The sequence below is a fragment of the Megascapheus bottae genome, chromosome 27, assembly GCF_031878675.1.
Source record: "Megascapheus bottae isolate mThoBot1 chromosome 27, mThoBot2.hap1, whole genome shotgun sequence".
NCBI lineage: Eukaryota > Metazoa > Chordata > Mammalia > Rodentia > Geomyidae > Megascapheus > Megascapheus bottae.
In genome coordinates, this window is record NC_143535.1 from 7,891,573 (window position 1) to 7,914,549 (window position 22,977).

The 22,977-nt window shown below is 43.8% G+C and overlaps 1 protein-coding gene across 1 annotated transcript; it reads right to left on the bottom strand.

Moving 5' to 3' along the window:
• Nucleotides 1-8,434: 8,434 nt before the first annotated feature.
• On the bottom strand, nt 8,435-15,133 carry Nnmt (nicotinamide N-methyltransferase). Its single transcript, XM_090319802.1, has 3 exons — nt 14,909-15,133; nt 11,915-12,122; nt 8,435-8,910 (listed from the first exon to the last, which is right to left on the bottom strand). Exons 1-3 carry the CDS (start codon nt 15,060-15,062, stop codon nt 8,469-8,471), a joined length of 804 nt encoding a protein of 267 aa, XP_090175928.1. The 5' UTR covers nt 15,063-15,133; the 3' UTR covers nt 8,435-8,468.
• Nucleotides 15,134-22,977: the final 7,844 nt, after the last annotated feature.

Genomic DNA, 22,977 nt, shown 5'->3' on the forward strand with positions numbered 1-22,977 from the left:
CTGCCTTCTCATTTTGTACTCATGTGGCAGAGAACAGGCCATCCGAGTTCCCCTGTGTCCTTTAATAAGGCACCGAATCCCATTCAGAAGGGTTCTACCTTGATGACATCAATATCCCCTCCCCAAACCCTACATTCACAATTCATCCCATTGACCTGGGTGTGTGTGTGTGTGGTGGGGAAGAGGTATACAACGTATGAATTTGGAGGATCACAATCATTCATTCCATAACACATATCTTGGAGAGGGCAGGGACTGTGTGTGTCTGGTTTACTATTTGTCTCTAGTATCCAGTGTCTGACACTCAGGGGGTGCTTGTAAATTCATAAGCAAGGGGACAGAGAACAAGGTAACCCCAGAGGCCTGGCATTCAGCTGGTGGGGTCAAGAGGCTAGGTGTTGTGGGGTGAGGTTGTCTGCTGTGTGAGAGGCTGACTGCTCAGGGAAGCAGCTTTCCTTCCACTCCAGGCTCTTCTAACGATTCGCAAGTTAGCCAGGGTGCTTAGTTTTCCCTCCAGCCACAAGACCCTCTGTGAACTGTGAAACAATTGATTCTTCTCAAATACACTAAGCGCATTTGGATGTCCATAATTACAGACTCATTTCCGAGAAGGACACTAATTATATTTAACTCATGGATTATCCTTACTGCACGGGAGGAAAGCAGCTGAGAGAAGCACTGCCTTGTGGAGAGGTCCCCGGCCTCGTCTCATCCCAACCACGGCTTTCGTTGGAATTCCTTCTCCTTAGCCTTTATGGCTGCCCAATTCCAGCCATAAGACATGCGTAGTTCATCCTGATCTTTAACAGATTAAAGGAAGGAAGCAAAGCATTAAGATTATTTCAAGGAGGATCAGGGGAAATGACTGCATGCCTGGTTTATTTTGAATTTATGAGTGTAGTGTTCCTTTTTGCTTTGAGTGTTAGGGAGTTCCTGGTTAGGTAATGAGTGGTGATTTTTTTTTTTGCCTGCATTTGTTTTCGTTTTAAAGTTTTTTTTAAAAAATTATTATTATAAAGGTGACGTACAGAGGTGTTATAGTTACATAAGTCAGGCAAGGAGTACATTTCCTTTTGGACAGTGTCATCCCTTAACTCTCTTCTCTCCCAGTTTTTTCCCTATCCACTCCCCACCCACAGTTATATTTTCCACGTAGTATCCAGTAAATACCATCGCTGTCTTTGTTCATCCTTTGGCACTCCATTCCTGTGCCTCAAGGTGGGGAATCTTAAATGCAGGGAAATATCTAGATCTGTGAGGTTGTGTTGACTCTTTCCTCAAGGATACTTCCAGCTGCCATCAGAAAGATGGGACCCAGAATTCTAAGGGGACTGCAAGGCAAATATCTCAGAGCAAAGACAGATGGAGACTCGGATGACAAAGCTTCCCCCCCTACCTCTCTCTCTCTGTCTCTCTGTCTCTCTGTCTCTCTCTCTCTCTCTCTCTCTCTGTCTCTCTGTCTCTCTCTCTCTCTCTCCCCCCCCCCAAATGAAGTCTCTAAGCCCTGTCACCTGGTGACGTCCTGTGAGGCAGAATTATGCCCATGGAGATTGAGTCTGGTGTAAGAACTTAGGTTTGCATGCCAGGTTGACAAGTGGGGGACTTATCACGCTGCATTGAGCCATCGAGCCACTGTGAGTGGATGGAGAGATGGGCTGGGAAATGGGCAATGCCCACTCCAGGGTGGGTCTGTGTGCATGTGAGTTTGTGGGTCAGTCAGCTGTGGAGGAAACAATCTCCAGGGGTTGAGAGCACTAGCCAGCGGGCTGGGAGTCAGGTCAGATGTGACCGAAAGTAGAAGAGAGGGAAGTTGGCTCTCTCACTCTTGGGCCTTGTGGAACAGGCGTGTTTTGTGGCTGCTGTTGCTGCTGCCACCACCACCATATCCATATTCCAAGGTGAACTCCCACCAGCCATGCCTTCAGCCTCAGTATCCTTATTCTGAGGCCTCCAGCTTCTTGGCCTGGGCTGGCTCTGATGTGCTCAGCTTTCCAGCCTGCAGATAGCCATTAGGGGGCCACTGCATCCACGGAGAGTAAGCCAGTCTAATGAATCCTCTCTGGCCAGGCACCCGTGGCTGACATTTGTAATGCCAGGCAAGACAGTGTGAGACTCTTATCTCCAATTAATCACCGAAAAAAAATGTGGAAGTGACACTGTGACTCAAGTGATAGGGTGCTACCCTTGAACAAAAAAGGTTCAGGGACAATGCCCAAGCCTAGAGTTCAAGCCCCACCACTGGTCAATCCCCCCCCCCTAAAAAAAATCCCCAACTAACCAAGCAACAAAAAACTAAGAGCAAAAAAAAAAATCTCCTCTTATAATTCTTTTGTGGAGAATGCTGACCAACACAGATGACAAGATTAACTTTCTCTGCTCCTACAGTGAGAAGCCTATAGTCAGACAATCCTCAGACTGGACTCTCACTCAGGCCTCACCAGGAGAAATACAAGTAACTCACCCCAAATGCCTTGAAAGACGAGGGGAATTACAGCTTGAGTGAATGATGAGGTCGGGGGCCTACTTTCCCCGGATCGTAAAGGATACGATTAACTCGGTGGTCCTCGTGTTAGAATTCTATTCCAACAAGTATGGTTCTGTCCGTTCATAAATCAGAAAACCTTGGCGCTTGCGGGCACGTTAATTTCAGCCTCTCATTTTGCAGTGCAGACCGGGAGGCACACGGCTAAAGGTCCTTGCCCTGATCTCAACTTCAATTTCTTCAGCAATAAGTCAGGACGTTCCGACTTTTTAACTCTGTAAATATGAACTCATTTTAGAGGGATTATGAATTTTGTAACGGCAAAGTTTGCATTAAACATAGGAGAGTGCCATAGCACTTAGCAAGATTTTAAAAGGTGGTAAGGAAGGGATAGAAATAGATAGCTAAGAAATAAGGACAAAGCTAACTGAATGGCTTCCTCAGAATCTTCCTCTTTCTCCTCCTCTTCCTCAGTTCTGCTATAAGGAAGATTAAAGTCACCCGATTACTGTTAATTCCTCTTTTATTAAAAGTTGGAAAGATTTCTCTGAGAAGACAGATACAACAGCTAGCAGGAAAGAATCGATTTCCTTATTTTTAACACTGAATTAGAACAAAGACAATATTAATTAAAGGATCTGCTAAAGATTTGAAATTCTTCCGCAACCCTTCCATCCTGTGAAGTCATTAAGTGCTATTAAAATAAACATTAAAGTTTGGAGGAGAAAGGTTTGGCAAGCAATTGTAGCCACAAAAAGATTTGTTTGACTTTTTTCTTTAATATTAAATAGTTGGAATTCGAAGAAACACAAAAACACCTCTTTTCCCTTTGTTAAATAGAACATAGAAGATGAGGGTGAGTTAGATGCATAATCTAATATTTAATAGTTCTCATGCAAATCTGGCCAGCAGCCTCTCCATATGTTTTATTAAAATTTATATTGTGCCTTTAGATCCAAAGGGGGAAATTTTTAATGTATCTGCAAAAAATATACATATTTTTTATTAGGAAAATATCTCCCTTCTTTCCACAGCCTCAGGAGTACACCATAGAAAAGAAGACATTTTGGAAAGGCCCTTGCTTTGGAAAGTGTATCTTAATTTACAGTCTTCTGTTTTGCTTTGTTTTTGCAAAAACAGGCAATCACAGGGCTTCAACAGGATCATATGCGCCCCCTGCTGGGGAAAAGTGAAAATCACTATTTACATCAGAAAAAGCAAAACAGAAAAATTCAGTGGTAACAGTAAACACTGCTCTTTTGCTTGGCTATAAAAGTCTCTCTTTTTTTGGCCAGTCGTGGGGCTTGAAATCAGGGTCTGAGCACTGTCCTTGGGCTTTTTCAAGGCTAGAGTTCTACCATTTGAGTCACAGCACCACTTCCAGCTTTTTTCTATGTATGTGGTACCAAGGAATCCAACCCAGGTTTTTGTGCATGCTAGGCAAGCACCCTACCACTAGGCCAAATTCCTGGCCCCTATAAAAAGTCTTTAAACACAGTTATCCTTGAATTTTTCTTGAGTAGAGGTCTGATATAGATCAGCTCCTATAGCTTTACAGGAGGGTACAGCGATCAGGAAAGCCTAGTTTGTCTTGTTCTGGGGGACTCTGTCAGAAAAGGTGACAGTGTTCACTTGAACAGTGAACCTGGAAAGCAAAAGAAACTAGTACTAGCACTTTTACAGAGCCTGACCTTCTGGTCTTTTCCAAGACAGGTTTTTAAAGCTCCTGAGGCTAGGCTCTGTGTCATTTTCAATGTAGCAGCCTCTGCACACAAGCCCAGTCAAGGTCTGGCACATACCAGTACGTATCTTTGAATGAATGCATAACCACAGAGAAGACTCTGGATTTGAGGTGCCTGTAGGACTGCCTTAGACATAACAAGACAGGGTTTTGGAAAGCTCAAAGTGTAACTTCCCTGCAGAGGCTTCTGCTGCTGCTGTGGTTGTTGCTGCCTCAAAGCGCTGGGGCCTACAATTGTCCAAAGGAGAACCACAAACAAGGAGCAAAGCTGGACGCCTTGGTCTCCATTTTGTATCTGTGTCTTCAGCTCTGAGCCATTCCCTGCCTGCAGTCACTTTGCAGCCATCAGGACTGGACAGATGGGCCAACATCTCAGGCTAGGAGTCAAAGCTACTGGGCAGACATAACTTTCTTATTTAGCACAATGGCCCTGCTGAGTGTTCCTGGGATAATAAGCAACCAGCCAGCCTCTAATCAGCCCATTCCTCTGGCCAGAACTGTTTAATAATTATGTAGACCTCTTGCCCCTGTCTCCCATCCTTTTCCAGTGCAAACCTTAAACACACAGATGGGCTGACATGCTCACTTTGCTCTTCCAAAACATGCTGGTGCCGCATGAATAAATGTCCTTCCTCTGCCCTTGGTCACTACTTGTTTCTTTATGTGGTCTACTGGGGTAGAGGGACTGGGCTTGGCCCAAACTTCTGGAGTTGGGCTTGCAATCTGCAATTCTGACTACAGTGCTCACTGGATTTATTAAGAAAAGCTATTGGAGGGCCTGGAGTTTAGCATAGTGGTAGAGTGCTTGCCTAGCATGCAAGGAGACCCAGGTTCAATTTCTTGGTAGAAAGAGCCGGAAGTGGTGCTCTGGCTCAAGTGGTAGGGCTTTGAGAAAGCCCAAGGTCAGTGCTCAGGCCCAGAGTTTCAAGCCCCAGGACTAGAAAAAAAAAAAAAGAAAGAAAAGGAAAATCTATTGGTGCTGGTAGTTCACTCGGGTAATCTTGGCTACTTAGGAGGCTGAGATCTGAGGATCTTGGTTTGTAGCCAGCCAGGGAAGAAAAGTTCCAATTAACCACGAGAAAACTGGAAGTGGCTAATGGTAGAATGCTAGCCTTCAGCGGAAAAAGCTCAGGGATACATCACCCAGGCCCTGAGTTCCAGACCCATGACCAGCAACAATAACAAAAGAAATGTATTGCAGGTAGCAATTTGTGGCTCTCGGCCTACCCTAGAAGGGGTTAATAATACCACAGTTTTTCTCATATCTATCACATAGCAGGTTACAAAATGCCTTCACAGGCATCTCATTTGATTTCAATCCAGACTTGAGAGGTGTGATTATCACCCATTTTCCTGAGGGGTCCTGAGTCTGAGAAAGGTGGAAATGCTGGTTCCATGACAACCACAGTCTCTGTGCCTCCTAGCATTTCTGCCTCCTCCTTGTCGCCATGCAATCTATTGGTCACCTGTGTTGCCTTCTATGCGCGTGGTGAGGTTAAAATGCGAGGGGGCAGTCACAGCTCTTATGCTGAGCCAGTAGTAAGCCCTACCATGGACATCTTCTTTGATTACTGTTGACAGCTGATGATGGGAATTACGAAGTCAGAGCACATGACAGCAAATGGGTTAACAACCTCTTTAATAGCTTTCTTTTCCCAGGACTTTCCCCAGGGTATTACACACTGATTTGGGGGTTTTGCTGCATCAGAAAAGTTGGCTCAGAGTGAGACTGTTACTTCCTCAGAAAGTGAACTTAAAAAAAAATAAAAGCTGGGCTGGGTCAGTGGTCAAAAAGATTTGCAAGTGAGGAGCAGCATGACCCCTAGGCTGTGTTTGCTCGTGACTTGGTCGGTCTGTTTAATTTCAAGGAAAGCAAAGAAAAAACCAGGAGTCAAATGTTTGCTGAGGTCCAAGTTTCACAGCAGAGCAAAGCTGTGAGGGATCTGCTATCTGGAGGAATTGTTGCACACCATGTACAGACACATACAATCTCCCACTTTGCCCCTTCCTCCTCAGCTGCCAAGCACACCCTCATTCAGAGCCAATGCCAGGTTTCCTGATACCCTTCCTCCAAGCACCCTGTGCTACTGGCTCAGATCCCTTCCCTCCATCCCTGCAGGGTAACAATTTGCATGGCAGTTTCCCCCAGAAAAAATATTGGCTAGCAGAAAGGAGATTCAGAAGCCTTACACTACAGGTGAGTGGTTTTTAAACTGTTTTCATCACGACTTAGTCATAAAAATGTATCAGAAACCAGTAATGAATGCATATAGAAATGATAATAATAGACATAGATACACGATACATAGATAGAGACAGACAGACAGAGACAGACAGATATGTAGAGAGAGGTATGTAGATACACAGAGGCAGGTATGAAGGTAGAAGATTGGTGATAAATGGATGACTGATTGATTGATAGTTAGGAGATAGATTTGGGGTGATAGACAAATGATAAATAGATGGAAGGTAGACTTATGAATCTGAAACCGAATGTCACAAAATAATACCAATGAAGTAGTACTATCTGGGATTTGTTTTCCTACTTATTCTTCATCAGTTCTTGTAATAGCTACTGTGGAATTCCCAATTGGTTTGCTGATGTGTCAGTGAATGAATGACAGCTGACATTTTGAAAAATATTGGTGCAATTGGCACTTCATCTGTCATATCCCTGCTCCCTACTTATTCTCTGATTTTTCTCTTCAGAGTCATGGAGTGTCTGGAACTAGAGGAGGCTTCACCAGGGCATGAGGTTGGACAGTGACAGAGCATGGGGGATCATGGAGAAAACAATAGCCACCTGTCCCCTTCTGGTTCCTTAGACTGGGTTGAAGCTTTCTTATAATCAGGACAGAGTGTCAGAAACTAACCCACCTGCTCACAAGAAATTTTATTAAACTATGGGCACAAACAAGTCTGCTTTGGGGGTCTAGATCAGGGATCTGCCAGCTACGATCTTTGGTCTACTTACATTTATTTACTCATTGATTTTTGTTTGTTTTGGTTAGCCTTGGGGACTTGAACTCAGGGACTGGGCTCTCTTCCTGAGCTCTTTTGAGCAAGACTAGCACTCTACCACTTTGAGCCACAGAGCCACTTCTGGCTTTCTGGTGGTTAATTGGAGATAAAAGTTTCATGGACTTTCCTGCCTTGCAAGCTTCAATCCTTGATCCTCAGATCTCCTGAGTAGCTAGGATTGTAGGCATGAGCCGCTGGCGCCTGGCTCTACTTATTTATTTATATATTGTCATGACTGAATCGAATGGCTTCAATCAAGACTAGAGGACCCAGAAATCCAAAAAATATTTACTATCTGGCTCTTGGCAGGGTAAGTTTGCCAATCCCTGGTGTAGATGAGAAGTGTGCACTGCCTCTCTGCCAGGAAACCAGTGCGGCTTGGAGGCCCCCAAGGCAGAGCCACTGGCAGAAGAGCCCCCCACACCGTCCTCAGCATTATCAGCCTGGGTGTGTGGGCCAGCAGCGGGGCCTGAGCAGAAGAGGCTGAGCACACAGGGGTGGGTGAGGACTGCCAGTGCACGTCAGGCCCTCCTTCAGAAGGAGCTAGGTGAGTGCACTGTCACTTTGACTGAGAGGGCTCTTGAGCTAGCTGACACTGGGGCCTGTTTTGCATCGTCAGGGCCTGGCCCAGGAGTGACATGGAAGGTGCTAAGTACATGTTTGCTGAATCTCTCTTAAATCAGAAAGGCATTGGTGGCATGCGATGATGCAGGATTTGGGTTTTAGCTCAGCCCCTCTTGAATGCAATTGCCAGCAGAGAGCCTGCTCCCTGAGCGCTGAAGTCAGAACAAGGGTGGTACCAGGAGAGTCCACTGGATGGACAGGACAGCCTAACAGAACAGAAACGGCAGCAGCAGAGGGAGAGGTCTGTCTGCCTCTCCAGGAGGCAAACAAGGAAAGGAAGTGGTATCCCTAGGAGATGAACAGCAAATAACTGTGGACATGTCTCTGTAGGCAGGGGTAGCCTTGAGCCCCATAACTGGATGTCTAGGGGGAGGTGAGGCCTTTTGGGATGTCACCACAGGCAGGGGACACTGGATGGCTCAGTTACTCATCTATGTACCCCGTGACCCTAGCGCATGTGTGCAGCACAGAGACTACTCTGAGTTTTTCCTAGGCTTACCACCCCATTCCAGGTGTATCCCAGCTGAACTGCCAAGCCCCAGGTACAGCAACTCAGGCCTACCATCTACCAGCAAGCCCAAAAGATGGCTTTAATGGAGATCATAACACATCATCACGTCTGCCCAGCTTTCTCCCCACCAGGAAGAACAGCCCTTCATTGTCAGCCACAGTGGAGGAATAGCTTCGAGAGATGACTTCAAACTGCTCAATGCTGTAGCCGGCCTCTTCCACGGCAGCCTTCACAGCTTCCTGGCTCAGGGAGAGGCTAGAGAACCTCTGCTCCCCAACCATGTAGTAGCTGCTCTTCAGAGCATCCGCAATCACCAGAAAGCCCCCGGGCTTGAGCAGGCTGCTGAGGTTCTTGAGGGCCCCGCGGTAGGTCAGGAGGTCTGGGCAGGCGGCATCCAGGCACAGTGAGCTGAGCAGGCAGTCAGCCAGGGGCACCAGGACCCCGCCCAGAGGCTGGCTCTGAGTCACATCGCATTTCAGCACTCGCTTAACCGCCTGCCTCAACTTTTCCTCCTTCTCCCATGACTGGATTCTGAAAAACACAAACCAACCACCGTTGTTGGCTACCCTGCCAGGGAGATCCCACATGTCTTTGGTTGAGTACTGAAAGTAACAGCGTGGTCCAAAAATGGGTATCTGTAAGGGCATCCTGTGGTGAAAGAAGAAATGAAGGACTTGTTGAGGTAGATGAATGGAGTTGGGCAGAATCTTTTTATACAGTCTTTGTGTCCAGCCACATGGAAATGACAGTAAATAATGTTTTGCTGCCTGCTTCCACAGTGTGCTGCCTCCCCCATGAAATTAATCTCCCTCTACTGATTTATTATTATTGACTTATTAATTATGATTACTATCCTTTCCCCTCCACTTAACTAAAGGAATGACTACTGGACCCTTACCTAACAAGTAGTAAAGGGATTAAAATGTTGAAACATTACCTTTATAGCCGTTGCTGATTAAGCAAGAGAGTGGGGTCATGCATTCTTTCTTTTTTCTTTCTTTTTGACAGTACTATTAAACCCAAGGCCTTGAGCATGTTCAGCAGTGTCACACACCATCCTTATTCCTATTCTGTTTTGTTGTAGTGGTGATCATTGTTTTTGAAATAGGATCTTGCTAAGTCTTGGCTAGGTTGGCCTCAAACACCAGAAATGGAGCAGATTGCAGCTCCATTTTGGACACCTTCAGTTGGAGCTATTTTGAGACAGACGAATAGGAATGTTTATAAGGGGGAGGTTCTCAGTCTTCCCTGCTAATTTCTCCAGAGAGATCAAGTAGAGGGGAGAGGAGGGAGGGAGGGAGGGAAGGAGGGAGGGAGGGAGGGAGAGAGAGAGAGAGAGAGGATGCACACCAGGACTTGAACTCTGGGTTTGCTTCTATTCTTTTAGTGGATAATTGGAGATAGGAGTTTCACAGACTTTCCTGCCCAGGATGGCTTTGAACCACAATCCTGAGATCTCATCCTCCTGAGTAGCTAGGATTACAAGTATGAGCCATTGTGCCTAGCCAGGATCACCTCTTTGAGAGAAAGACTTCCTTAATAAAGGCCTCACCAAAATCCATCCACCATGACCTCAAGAGTCTGATTTTGAGAGTGAATACCAACATGCTTTTTGCAAGCCATAGGAATGTAGAGGCCCAATGAAATACAGACAATTTTGCTGGTTTACAGGACAAATGTGGCCCTTATGTGCATCTGGGGACAAAACACTCGAGCATCTTTTTTACACAGATGTGGAGAGCTTGGTGTAGAGAGCATTGACTTGGGGGAACCATCAACACCATAGATGCCAGCGTTCTATCGTGTCAGGTAAGGAGAGGTCCAGTGGAGCCACTCATTACAGTGGCAACTGGAGGTCTCATCTGCTTATCCTGGGGGCAAGGAAGAAACACCTGCCTAGCATGCTTGCCTTTGACTCCCACTCACCTGCACGTCCTGGCTCATCTGTAGAAAGCTCTATTCTAGACATCAATGCTTTCCCAACAGTAATTTGTAAACAATCCCTGGCACAGCTCCAGTTGTGTACGGAGACAGCTTCCCCATGATGTTGTAGCTGCTAGTCTGGGGACCACCAATTGAAGCAGTGTGTTCCGAGTTCTAGGGACCAACAGGCTTATTGAGGCTGTTTCTAGGATTTCTGGAGGGGAGAGTTCCTTTTCCTCAGTTCATGCTATAAACTGAGAGTAGTAAGATCTTCCTGTTCCACCTCTGACTTAATCAATGAAGAATGCGAGGGACGAGTTTGGTTACTGATATCTTACAAGTTTCCAGCAGTTGTGAAGATGAGTGATTTCTCAACATATGCGTCACACCCAGGTGCAGAATAAAAAAGAGACAGCTCCTTGTCCTTGCCAGACATCAACCTAGCTACGGATAAAGGAAGCAATAATCTTGGGAAGAATAAGTTGTTGGTTGATAGCAACGCTGGAAGGTATGAGAAAAACCTAAGTTACATTGGGGATCAATCACTATCTTTTCCCAAATAGTTGAAGCCCTGAGGTCTTGTATAAGGATAAAAATGAGACGACATGAAGAATTCACAGCCTAAAATACAGTCCTTCGTGTAGACACAATGATGAGAAAGGGAGGGGTATCTTCAAATCCACACTGATGAGAGTCGTCTGGGATAAGTAATGGCTTTTAGCATCCTGCTGGATTTTAAGCGTTCATTTCTGCCTGAGATGGAAAGGCCTGTGAAAGCTCAGGAAATTGAGAGCAGAGTTCCAAAAGCCTTCTTGACATATGATTTAGATTTTAGAAAGTGTATCGTCTAAAAGACTTTTTTTTAAATGAGCTTCACCTAAACTTCTACACATCCAGGTAAATTCCTTATTACTTAGTTAATAATTTTTGATAGTGTCCGAGTCCTCTCATATCTACAGTTTTTCGAAGCAATATCAATTTCATTCTGTGCAGTCATGTATTTCAGAGGAAAGAAAAGTATGAAATGACTTTCATTTTGAAGACCATGTCTTAACTTTGACTAAGTGTATAAAATTCTGAGCAAGAGGATTTCAGGTTAGAATGCTATAACAAAACAACCTTCCTCAATTTATTATTGAATGCATAAAAATGGAGCAATACTTAAGCGGGGTTAAATACCTTCATGGTATCCTTTGTTTGTGAAAGTGACAAAAATACATTTCCATATATGCATGGAGTTCAAAATGTGACTTATAGCCAGGCACTGGTGGCTCACACCTGTAATCCTAGCAACTCAGGAGGCAAAGATCTAAGAATCACTATTTGAAGCCAGCCTGCCCCAGAGAACCAGTTGAGATTCTTATATTCACTTAGTTCACCGCCCCCACCACCAAAATAGTCTAGAAGTAGCTCAAGTGGTCAAATACTAACCTTGAGCATAAAAGCTCAGAGACAGTACCCAGATCCCAGGACTGGAACCCCCTTTCCCCCCCCCCCACCATACACAATGTTACCTATAGCTAGGTATAGAATTACAGAACCCAGCTTGGGTTCTAAGGACAGTTTCGGGGAAACCGACTGTCACTCGGGTACCCTCAGCCCATTATTCTACCTGTTCCCTTCCAGGTCACACACATAGGTCACCACTGGAGACCAGTCAAAGGCCCCTGGCTCCTTGTGTAGCCACTTCTTCAGCTCGTGTAGATTCTGGTCCACATAGTCAGTGACAATGATCTCCCGGAAGGACTGACAAGCAGAGAGGAGCTGGTAGACGGTGGGGCCAGAGCCAATGTCAATCAGGAGATCTCCCTTGACATCACCTGTTGCAAGGAGAAAGGAAGGAGTCAGGTGGCAGAGCCGTGGAGAGAGCTGTCTCTACACCGTCCTTGCCGGGATTGTGACAGAGATGCTCAAGGACAAGTGCCACGTTATTCACCACGCTCCTCTCCAAGACCTCCTGAAAAACATCTTTTCGGTTTGTGTTTTGGAAACAGAAAGGGGAGAAAAAAGCCATGTAAGATAATACAAGGTAATCAAATCCCTATGTCAGATGCCACGTCATTTTAATTTTTTATATTCACCAGGCCCCCAAAACAGATTCTAGCTGCCAGGATTCTAATTTGAATTAAGGAGTTAAGTGAATAAATTATTAAGTTTTCACTGGTAACATTTTGCGGTTCGTTAGAAAAAAAGGGAAATATTGGCTACACATTTATCAAAGTCATCTCCCCCACCTAACAGAAAGGTTAATAATTATTTTGCTGAATGTCTCAAAGTGGAAGTTACCAAAGGTAGTCCAGTTTTAGAGAAATACTAAGTTAATAAATGTTGGCTTTTCGAATTTGTTCTATAACACTCTCATACTTTCCTCTTTATTTTTGATTATGAAGTATCTGTTTCTCAAGGTAAAAGCTTAGATATGTTCCCATGCCTTTTATATTCAGATTCAGAGTTCAGATAAATTCAGATTCACATTAAACATATAATAATGGATTATATGTTCAATGTCTAAGCTACTTTTAATTTTGGCATTTTTATAATCTCATCATCTGCTATATTCTTCAAGCAGTTTTAACATTTGGATAGGTGTGTGTGTGTGTGTGTGTGTGTGTGTGTGTGTGTGTATACATGCGTGTGCACGCATGCCAGTACAAAGGCTTGAACTCAGTGCCTGGGCACTGTCCCTTAGCATTTTTGCTCAAGCCTGGCATTCTACCACTTGAGCTACAGATCCGTTTCTGGCTTTTTGGTGGTTAATTAGAGATAAGAGTCTTATTAACTTCCCTGTCCAGGCTGGTTTTGAACCATGATCCATAGATCTCAGCTTCCTAAGTAGTTAGAATTATAGGCATGAGCCAAATTGCAGGTGCTTGGCCAGATATTTTTTTAATTTAATATTTATTTATTTATTTTTGCCAGTCCTGGTGCTTGAACTCAAGGCCTGAGCACTGTCCTTGGATACTTTTGCTCAAGGCTAGTGCTCTGCCACTTGAGCTACAGCACCACTTCCAGCTTTTTCTGAGTCTGTGGTACCAGGGAATCAAACCTAGGGCTTCGTGCATGCTAGGCAAGCACTCTACCACTAGGTCTGATATGTTTTATTTAAAAAAAATCTTTTCACTTTTCATATCCCTCCCCCAAACCCAGGATGGAAGCATGTTTTCCTGAGCTATTTTAAATTCTGGGAAGGAGAAACAAATCTACATCTGGTATACAGATCCTTAATCCTGAAAGACTTCTCCTGAACAATGGAAATACTACTTGCAAAATTTTTGTTTCAGAATTGAGATTTTATAATGACTTTTCCCTCCCCCTCCCCAAAGTCAAGTACTCAGTCCTTAATCTACTCTGCTCATGTGTAACCAAAGCAGTCCTTTCAGTTAGGAAATAAATAAGACTATTTCTTGGGCAGCCCATTGAAGCCAAGTGCCTCCCTGGAGCCAGCTAGCAAATCAGTGGGACGTCAAGGACAGGATCCCGCCTGCTAGCCTCCCTTAGACATGACCATGTGGATATAAAAGCATTCAGTAAGGTACAAAGTAGCTAAATCAACATTGGTTTTAAATATATATATGTATATAGACATATAATTTCCTAGTTAATAAGGTGTTGCTCAGAGGAGTTAACATTCCATAAGTCAGGTATTGAGTACAATACTTTCTGGATAACATCATCACCTCCTTCGCTCTCCCCCAGGGTCCCCCTCCTATTTCTGCCCACAAACTGCATTTTCTATATAGGGTCTTCTGAATACCATGGCCCCTCCATTTCTGTGCCATTCTCTTTGTCTCCCCTTCAAAAGATGAAAACCAAAAAAAAAAAAAGCTAAAAACAAATACCAATAACGGCAATTAGGGAAAAAAATACCCCTATGTTTCCATTAGATAAGTAACATTTTAAATGTTCAGAGGAGCTACATTTCGGGGTTCTTCCCCTAAGAGCATCTATCCTCCTTGCTCTGTGAGTCAATGCCCAGAGTCCTGAGTTACCCTGTTAGCGTGTTACTATGTCTAGCTCCCACGTATGAGAGGAAAACACACCCATTCCTGTCTCACTTAACATGATTTGTTCCAGGTCCATCCATTTCCCTGAAAAGGACATAATCTTAATCTTTCAAATGAATGAGTAAAATTCCATTGTGTATAAGTAGCCGCATTTTGTTGCTCCACTCATCTATTGTAAGACATCTGGGCTGGGCTGTTTCCATAACCAATGTTAGTTGTTCTTTTCCTGATCTTGGGGCTGGAACTCATGACCGGGATGCTGTCTCCGAGCCTCAATGTGCACAAGGCTAGCACCCTACCACTTGAACCACGGTGCCACTTCACATTCTTTCTAAGTAGCTTATCGAAGTCTCATTGACTTTCCTGCCTGGGCTGGCTTCACACTGTGATCCTCAGGTCTCAGCCTCCTGAGTAGCTAGGATTACAGGCACGAGTCACCCACTGGTGCCTATCTACCAACATTAGTTTTCAACCCTAGTTAAAGAAACGAATACCAAATAGCTGTCAGACACCGTAGCTAAATACAAACCCCATCATGGTCCTCAAAGCTTCTATATGAATCACACTGAGACAAGACCCAGACAGACAATAGACAAACTTACCCAAGCAGAATATCTTAAAAAAGCTTTTCAGAAGATGTCTCAGGATTTCATTTTCAGCAGAGTGTGTGGACCCAAAGTTGTAATATTTTTCTAGGTAATCCCGAGGGTTAAAATGGCTGAGATAAGTGTCTTTGGAAGTGAAAGTAGATACCATTGTGACTTGCTTCTGTCTAACCCACCGCGCCCCTTCCTTCTCCCTCACAAGCCCTGTAGAAGTCGCTGTCTTCAGACTCTTCCCTCTGTCAGTTGACTCATCCCTCAGCTGTTTGGTTAAACACTAACAGAGGAAAATAGACCACACATGTCTGCCTCTTTGAGAAAGTGATAGGTTCCTGGAGAAGTGAGCCTAGGAAAAGAGTATGGCAAAGGGCAGACAAGGAGCTCCCTGCCTTGTTCCACTGGGTGAAGACCAACTGCGGGCCAGAGAAATCATCTGGACTCATCTGGGGAAATGGTTCTCATCAATGAACCTCTAAGTTCAGAGAGATGGGTCTGTCCTGCACAGCAATCTCTTTTTCTTTCTTGTAGGGATGACTCCAGAAAACAGTGTTACAAAGAAGGATTGACATGGAAGCAGGTAAGTCAGGTAGTGGTGACTCATACTTGTAATTCTATCCCCTCAGAGGTTAAGATCTGAAGATCATGGTTCAAAGCCAGCCCAGGAACAAAAGTCTATGAAACATGAAATTCTTTTTTTTTTTTAATTTTTTGCCAGTCCTGGGCTTGAGCTCAGGGTCTGAGCACTGTCCTTGGACTTTCTCAAGGCTAGAGCTCTACCACTTGAACCTCAGCACCACTTCTGGCTTTTTTCTATGTATGTGGTACTGAGGAATCGAACCCGGGTCTTCATGCATGCTAGGCAAGCACTTTAACCACTAGGCCAAACTCCCAGCCCCTGAAACATGAAACTCTTATATCCAATTTACAGCAAGAAGCCAGAAATGGAGGTGTGGGTGGTTGAAGCAGTAGAGAACCATCCTTGAGGGGAAAAAAAAACCAACTAAGGAGATGGACAGTGGTGGCTCTCACCTTCTTACCTCTAATTCTCACCATTCAGGCGGCTGAGATCTTATCCAGCCTGGGCAAGAAAGTCCATGAGACTCTTACTCCAATTAACCACCAGTAAATTGGAAGGGCTCAAAATGGAGGAGCTCTAGCCTTGAGCAAAAAAAACTCAGGGACAGCGCCCAGGCCCACAACCAACAACAACAACAAAGAGACTGGCCAAAGAAGAAGAAAAAAAAAAGTTAAGAGATAGTGTGAAGGCCCTGACTTCAAGCTCTATGACCTGCTGCACCACACACACACACACACACACACACACACACACACACACACACACACACACACACACACACACACACCCAAACATGCAAGAATACACAAAGCATCGGAAATGTGTTCAGTGCTAAGGAATGTTGGCTAAAGAAGACATTTCAGTTGACATCTGGAAATAGTCATTGAAAACGCCTGACAAGGCTTGCTGCCAAGTCTAGGCTATCTAGCCACCCTGGAACTCTCCTTGTGTCTAAATATTACCAATGGTGGTGGGTGGAGGGGAATGCTTCAATTTTAGCACAAAAAAAAAATAATGTAATCAGAGTGCATTAGCTCCTAAATCTGTAAGGGAAGGGAAATGGAGTGACAAAATATTATCAACTCAGAGGGAAGCAAGAGGAGCTGCAGGCATAGTAGATCAATGGTAAAGGTCCTGCCTAGCAACTACGAGGCCATGAGTTCAAACCCCAGCGCCACCCAATGGGGAAAAGAAAGAACAAAGCAAGAATGGAAAGAAAAATGCCATCTTTCAGGTCTGCAAGGCCTCCCAGGGAATTCAGAGAAGACTGAAAGAACATATGTGAGAATCAGGAAACATAGGCAATATCTGAACATCAGGATTCTTTAACCCAGTCAGCTCAGGGTATGGCACTCAGTGCCACACAGGTATGAGAATGTTTGGGCCTTTGTAAGACAGTTAGGTCCCAAGGGCAGAGCTCTCTAAATGGCACAAACATCCTTATAAGACAGAACCAAGGCACTTTCCTGTCCTTTCCACCCTGTTGGGGGTGGGGGTGGCTCACAGCAACATCAGAGAGCCAGGAAATGGTTTCCACTCTACACTGGCCCAGTGCCTTCACATCAGACTTGATCTCAGCTTCTAGAACGGTGACAAAAAACACATTTCTATTGCTTCTAAGCAGCCCCGGTTTCAGCATTTTGTGATCAACAGCACAATGGACTGAGACACCTACACATCTGTTCAAGAATACACTTGGGCCTTTAATAAACCACTGTGTGCCAGCTCATAAAGCAAGCCTTGACAGCGTTCAAGGGCCTGGAGTGGAAGAGTAGGTTCCAGACCAATGGATTTAAGCTAAAAGGCCCACAGAAATAAAGGTTGTGAGAGTACCCTTCCTTGTTTGAGAATGAAGAAACACCAGTAAACCCTACAGTTCAAAGAAGAAATCATGATAGAAATTATAAAGTATTTTGAACTGAGCAGTAATAAAAAAAAACTACTTACTAAAAATGCGTGGGCTGCAGTTAAAATGGAAGGGAACTCTTCTCAATCTTGTATACTAGTAAAGTTAAGGGGATGAAAGTTAAGGAGCTGAAGAAGTTAGGAAAGGAACAGTAAAGTGGATGACAGTAGAAGGAAGAAAATAATGGAAAACAGACCATCTAAGCTACAATACAGAGGATAATGAGACCTAAAGGTTGACTCTTTGGAAATTCATATCATGATTACATTTCTGGCCAGAACAGTCAAGAGAAACAAAATGAAGATTTCAATGCCCAATGCCAGAAATAAAGGGAGGAAAATATCAGACACTGCAGTCATCTCAAAGAGAGTAAGAAAGCCAGGCCCTAGTGACTAATGCCTATAATCCTCGTTACTCAGGAGGCTGAGATCTGAGGATCACAGTTCAAAGACAGTCCTGGCAGGAAAGTCTGTGAGACTCTAATCTCCAATAAACCACTCAGCAAAGGCCAGACATGGTGGGAAGGGGGGCTTGCATGTATGTATGTATTACATAATCACTTAGGATCTTAAAATCTCAATTCTCTGATATGTGGAACTAATTTTTTGATAACTTGTATTATTTTTTTCTTTTCTTTTCTTTTTTTTTTTACCCCTTGTTTCTGGTCCTGGGTCTTGAACTCGGGGCCTGGGCAGTATCCTTGAGCTCATTTTGCTCAAGGCTAGCACTTTGAGCCACAGCACCATTTCCTTAATTTTTATTTCTTATCCATACTGAGATTTGAACAACTAGCCCTATGTGCTTTAGTTATTTTTCAGATAGGGTTCCACGCTTCTACCTGGGCCAACTGTGAGGATTGTTCCTTCTACCTATGCCTCTCAGGTAACTGGGATTACATGTATGCCTTGCTATGCTTGGCCCAGACTTTACAGTATTTGTATGCGTTTAGGATTATATCCCCTTTTTGATATATGAGGAAACCAAGGGACAGATAGCATAAGTACCCTGCTCGGGCCACACCTGTAGATAGCTGCACAGCAGAGCCCTATTTTAGAGCAGGTCTAAGGAAGAGCCTATTCTTTTAGGAACTGCATCACAGCCAAGGTGATGAATGCTAGACATAATAGATGATCTGTCATTGAAAAAATCAATTAATGGGACTGGTGGCGTGGCTCAAGTGATAACACACTAGCCAGGAGCAACTGAGCAAGTGTGCAAAGCCCTGAGTTCAAGCTTTGGTACTCCCACCAAAAAAATAAATAAGTAAAAATAACTAATGTTAATCACAGCATTTTCATATTGTAGAAGAAATACCCTCTGGCTTATTTAACAGATTCAGAATTTTTTAAAGCTCAAGTTTAATAGCCATCAATAATAGTAATAATATTGATGATGATGATAAGAACAACTTCTTGCCAAACTGGAAAGAAAATGAGACTTCCTAAATCTGATAGAGACTTCCTAAATCTCATTAGCTATCATACTTAATGACAACACATTGAAAACTTTCTGCCTGACTCGAAGCTAGAAATAAAAAAATTATTCAAAATTCTACTTGAGAGGTGAGAAAAAGAAATAAACACAAATTTAAAAACCCATAAGAATTAGAAAGCAAAAGATAAATCTGTGATCAACAAATGATGTGATGGTTTCTAACAGAAAATAAAAATGTTTTTAAAAAAAGCAGAAAAAAAGTAATTACAAATCACTAGAAATAATAAGAGTTCAGTAGAAGTTCTAGATGCAGATTTTTTTAAAAAGCTACAGAAAAAAATCAAATTTATTTCTAATGAGCAACCATTCTAAAATGAAGTTTAAAACAGACATTTCCCCCAAACAATGACATTTAAAAGATATGAAGCGCCTAGTAATAAACCCAACACAACTTGTACAAGACTTTTAAGAGAGAAAAATTATAAAATTTTATTGTGGGACACTAAATAAAGATCTAAATAAATAGAGAAAAATACCACTTCGAGGACTGGAGGACTCGGATGTTGTAAAGATGCCATTGCTATGCAAATTGATTTATAGACTCACTAAAATCCCAATAGGTTTCTCTGTGTGTATGGGGGAGGGGGAGGTGTGGAACTTGACAAGCTGGCTCTAAAAATTTATATGGCAGTGCCAAGGGCCAAGAGTAGCTACTCGAGAAGAAAAATAAGGTGGGAGGACTTGCTCTACTAGCTATAAATACTTATTACAAAGCCATAGTAATTAAGACATGCGATATTGGTTCTGGGGTTGATAAATAGACCCATGGTCGTAGGCCGGGGAACCGTGAACAGATCCCAGCCTTTTTGCATGTCTGATATAAGATGGGGGTGACAGCTCAGATCATGGAGAAGGAGAGAGGCTTGCCATAAATAGTGTTGAGATAACTGGGTGTCCATAAAGAGCAAAATTGAATTAGAACTCCCCACCTTGCACTGCACACAAAAATGAGTTCAAATGTATTAGCAAGCTGTACACGAAGGGCAAAACGCTACAAAGATTTTAGAAGGGGACAGGGAAGAATAGCTCTATAATCTTGGGCAAAGGAAATGATTTCTTAAACCACACACCAAACTCATGAATTGTAAATGAAAGATTTATAAATTTGAATGTATGCCAATTAAGAAGTTGTGTTCTGAAGATAATTTGCAAGACTGAAGAGACAATCCACAGAGTGGAGAGAAGACATTTGCCACACATAAAACTGACAAAAGGCTGCGATTTCAAACTGATGATGAACTGGCATGAATCAAAATGAAAAGGAAGATGAACGCAGGAGACTTGAACAGTCTCTTTATAACAGAGAAAACCCAAATAAAACCAGGGAAGTGTATTTAATCTCATCAGTGAAATACAAGGAAACCACAACAAAACGCTACTACCCAGCCATAAAATCGTATCTGATCAACACAAGGGTGTTGCCGGCGTTTCTAGTGGACGTATAAATGAGAGCACTACTCCATCACAGCCTGGTAATGAGTCGCACACTTGTGGGTTTGTACACACCCGGCCAGCAAGGCTTGCTACTACTTCGAGAACTACTGGCACATACACGGGAATATTCTTAGCAGAACTGATCAGAACAGCTTCCCCAAACAACCTAAATGTCCAGCAAGAGTAGAATAAACACAAATACAAAGACATGAAAATGAACAAGTTATAGACATCACCATGAACGAGGGGTGGCAGAGAACCACAGAAAGTGTAGCTCACATCGTTTGCCTCCAAGCTTCTCTTCATAGCCCTGGAAGAGTCCTTCTTACGCCAGATAACACTGAAGCTTGATTAAGCCTACAGACCTTAGGGTGCCACGTCTTCTGCTTATCTCTGAGTCAGACACTGCATCCCGTGTGTACCCCAGCATTCACGAGCCTTAGTCAGTAGGGCACAGACAAAATGTCTCCTAAATCTCTGCCTGGCTCTCCTTTTCAAACCACACCTCATGGCAGATGCGAGCCTTCAGGTTTGGAATTTCAAGTCAACGTCAAATGAAGCAACACCCAAGAGGCAGAAGAACTGGCCATGCGGAAGCCTTTCATGTGCTTGGTCATTCGTAATGAACAAAATTACAAGCGAAATGATAACTCATCAGATTTGATGCAGTCCTTTGGAGCCTGACTGACTTGGATTTTAATGAAAGCACGTGGTGGGGAGTCCAGGGAATAATTGATCAGAGCCTTAATTACAGGGAGGTAGAAAACCCTTTTGTGCAGTATCCACAAGGAGGTATGGCATCGGATGGACCAGGAGAGGGACCATGTGTGCACACATGTAGTTCTCACAGCACAAAGCCTCACGGGGTTCCAGGCTGGAAATCCACATGCCATGGAGATACTGACTCATCCACAGCCAACAAGTCTTCCCTCTGAACTCCTCTTCTCAGAACCAAGAAAGAAAGACATTCCCAGATGCACCCTAGCAGTCTCCAGACAGCTCAGCGGGCATGGGACCTTAGTAGGTGGCAGATAAATGATGAGTCCCCAGTGATCAGATCCATTAGAAGGCATTGTGAAGGACATCAAGGAAGGGAAAGAGAAAGAAAGGGAGTGGAGGAAATGGAAGCAGTTGAGTTATTTGGAAAAGATCCCATGTATGTGTGTGTGGGGGGGTGGCAATACTGAGGCTTGAACTCAGTTCTTGTCTCTCTTGTTTGGCTTTTTTGTCCAAGTATGGTGCTCTACTACTTGAGCCATACTTTCACTTGTGACTTTTTGGTGGTTAACAGGAGATAGGAGTCTCTCGGATTTGTCTCAATGTCCTTAATAGCTAAGATTACAGATGTGAGTCACACGAGCCCGGCTAGAAATGAGTCTTGAGTTCAGCCAGGACAGTTTCTATCAGCCCCTCTGCCTGGTTTGTGCACTGTTGGAAGACAGCAGCTGGGATTCTTAGCCACACCGTGGCAGGTGGTCGGTGTGTTGAAGGCCCACGTGTGCCAGCAGCTGCAATGCCAAAGCCCAGCAGAGCTGCAGAGCAGAGCCCGGGTTTCCGCAAATACCCAGCTGGCCAATGTGGAGCCACTGAGTGGCATGTGCGCCCTGCGGAGTGTCCTGGCTGCGTCTCCCCTCCTCCACACTGCTCCCCTTGATGTTTCCCAGCTCTCGTGCTTGGTCCGTTGATGTGTTTTCTGCTTGCTTCTTCCTCGTTCTTGTAATGGTATGATATAGATTTAGGGCATTTGTCCCTGCCACACAAATGTAAGGACGATGAATGCCAGTCTTTTCTCCTTCTGTTTGATTATCTGGGTAAATAAGTCATTTTCTGTCCTCAGTCAAAAGATGTTACAACCAAGATTAGATCTTGTCATACTGTTTCTCTCGTATTGTTCTGTTGTGCTTTGTTTTTGAAAAAAAAAAAACAAACAGCATGGGGGTCAGGTGATTAAAAGAAAATGCTTATTGAATTGGGGGAAATAAAAAGCCAAAGATTGACATGGGCTGTTTTTATAAAATACAAAATGAGGCCAGAGATAAAACTTGTGATTGACAGACTTCAGTGTCATATCCCAAAGTTGCCAAAATTTCTGAAGGGACTAAGAAACTGGGTTGCAGAACAAAATTTATTCATTTGATCTTTTCTTCTTTTCTTTTCTTCTTTTTTTTTTTTTGTCCAGTCCTGAGGCTTGAACACAGGCCCTGGGCACTGTTCCTGAGCTTCTTTTGCTCAAGGTTAGCATTCTACAACTTGAGCCACAACACCACTTCCAGCTTTTTCTGTTAATGTGGTGCTGAGGAACCAAACCCAGGGCTTCATACATGCTAGGCAAGCACCGTACCACTAAGCCACATTCCCAACCCTCATTCATGTGATTTTGTTTCATTTTTCCCCTTTGTAATTTCCACTCTTGTTTCCTCATAGACAGCCATTCTAAGATGTATATTTTATTCTGCGTGTGTGTGTGTGTGTGTGTGTGTGTGTGTGCGTGCGTGTGCATATGCACTAGTACTGGGGCTTGAACTCAGAGACTGGGCACTGTTACATTTGAGAGGGAAAAATCTCTTCCAGATTCTTGATGATTCCTTGGAGATAAGAGACTCATGGACTTTCCTGCCTGGACTGGCTTTGAACCGTGAGTCCTCAGAGCTCATCCTC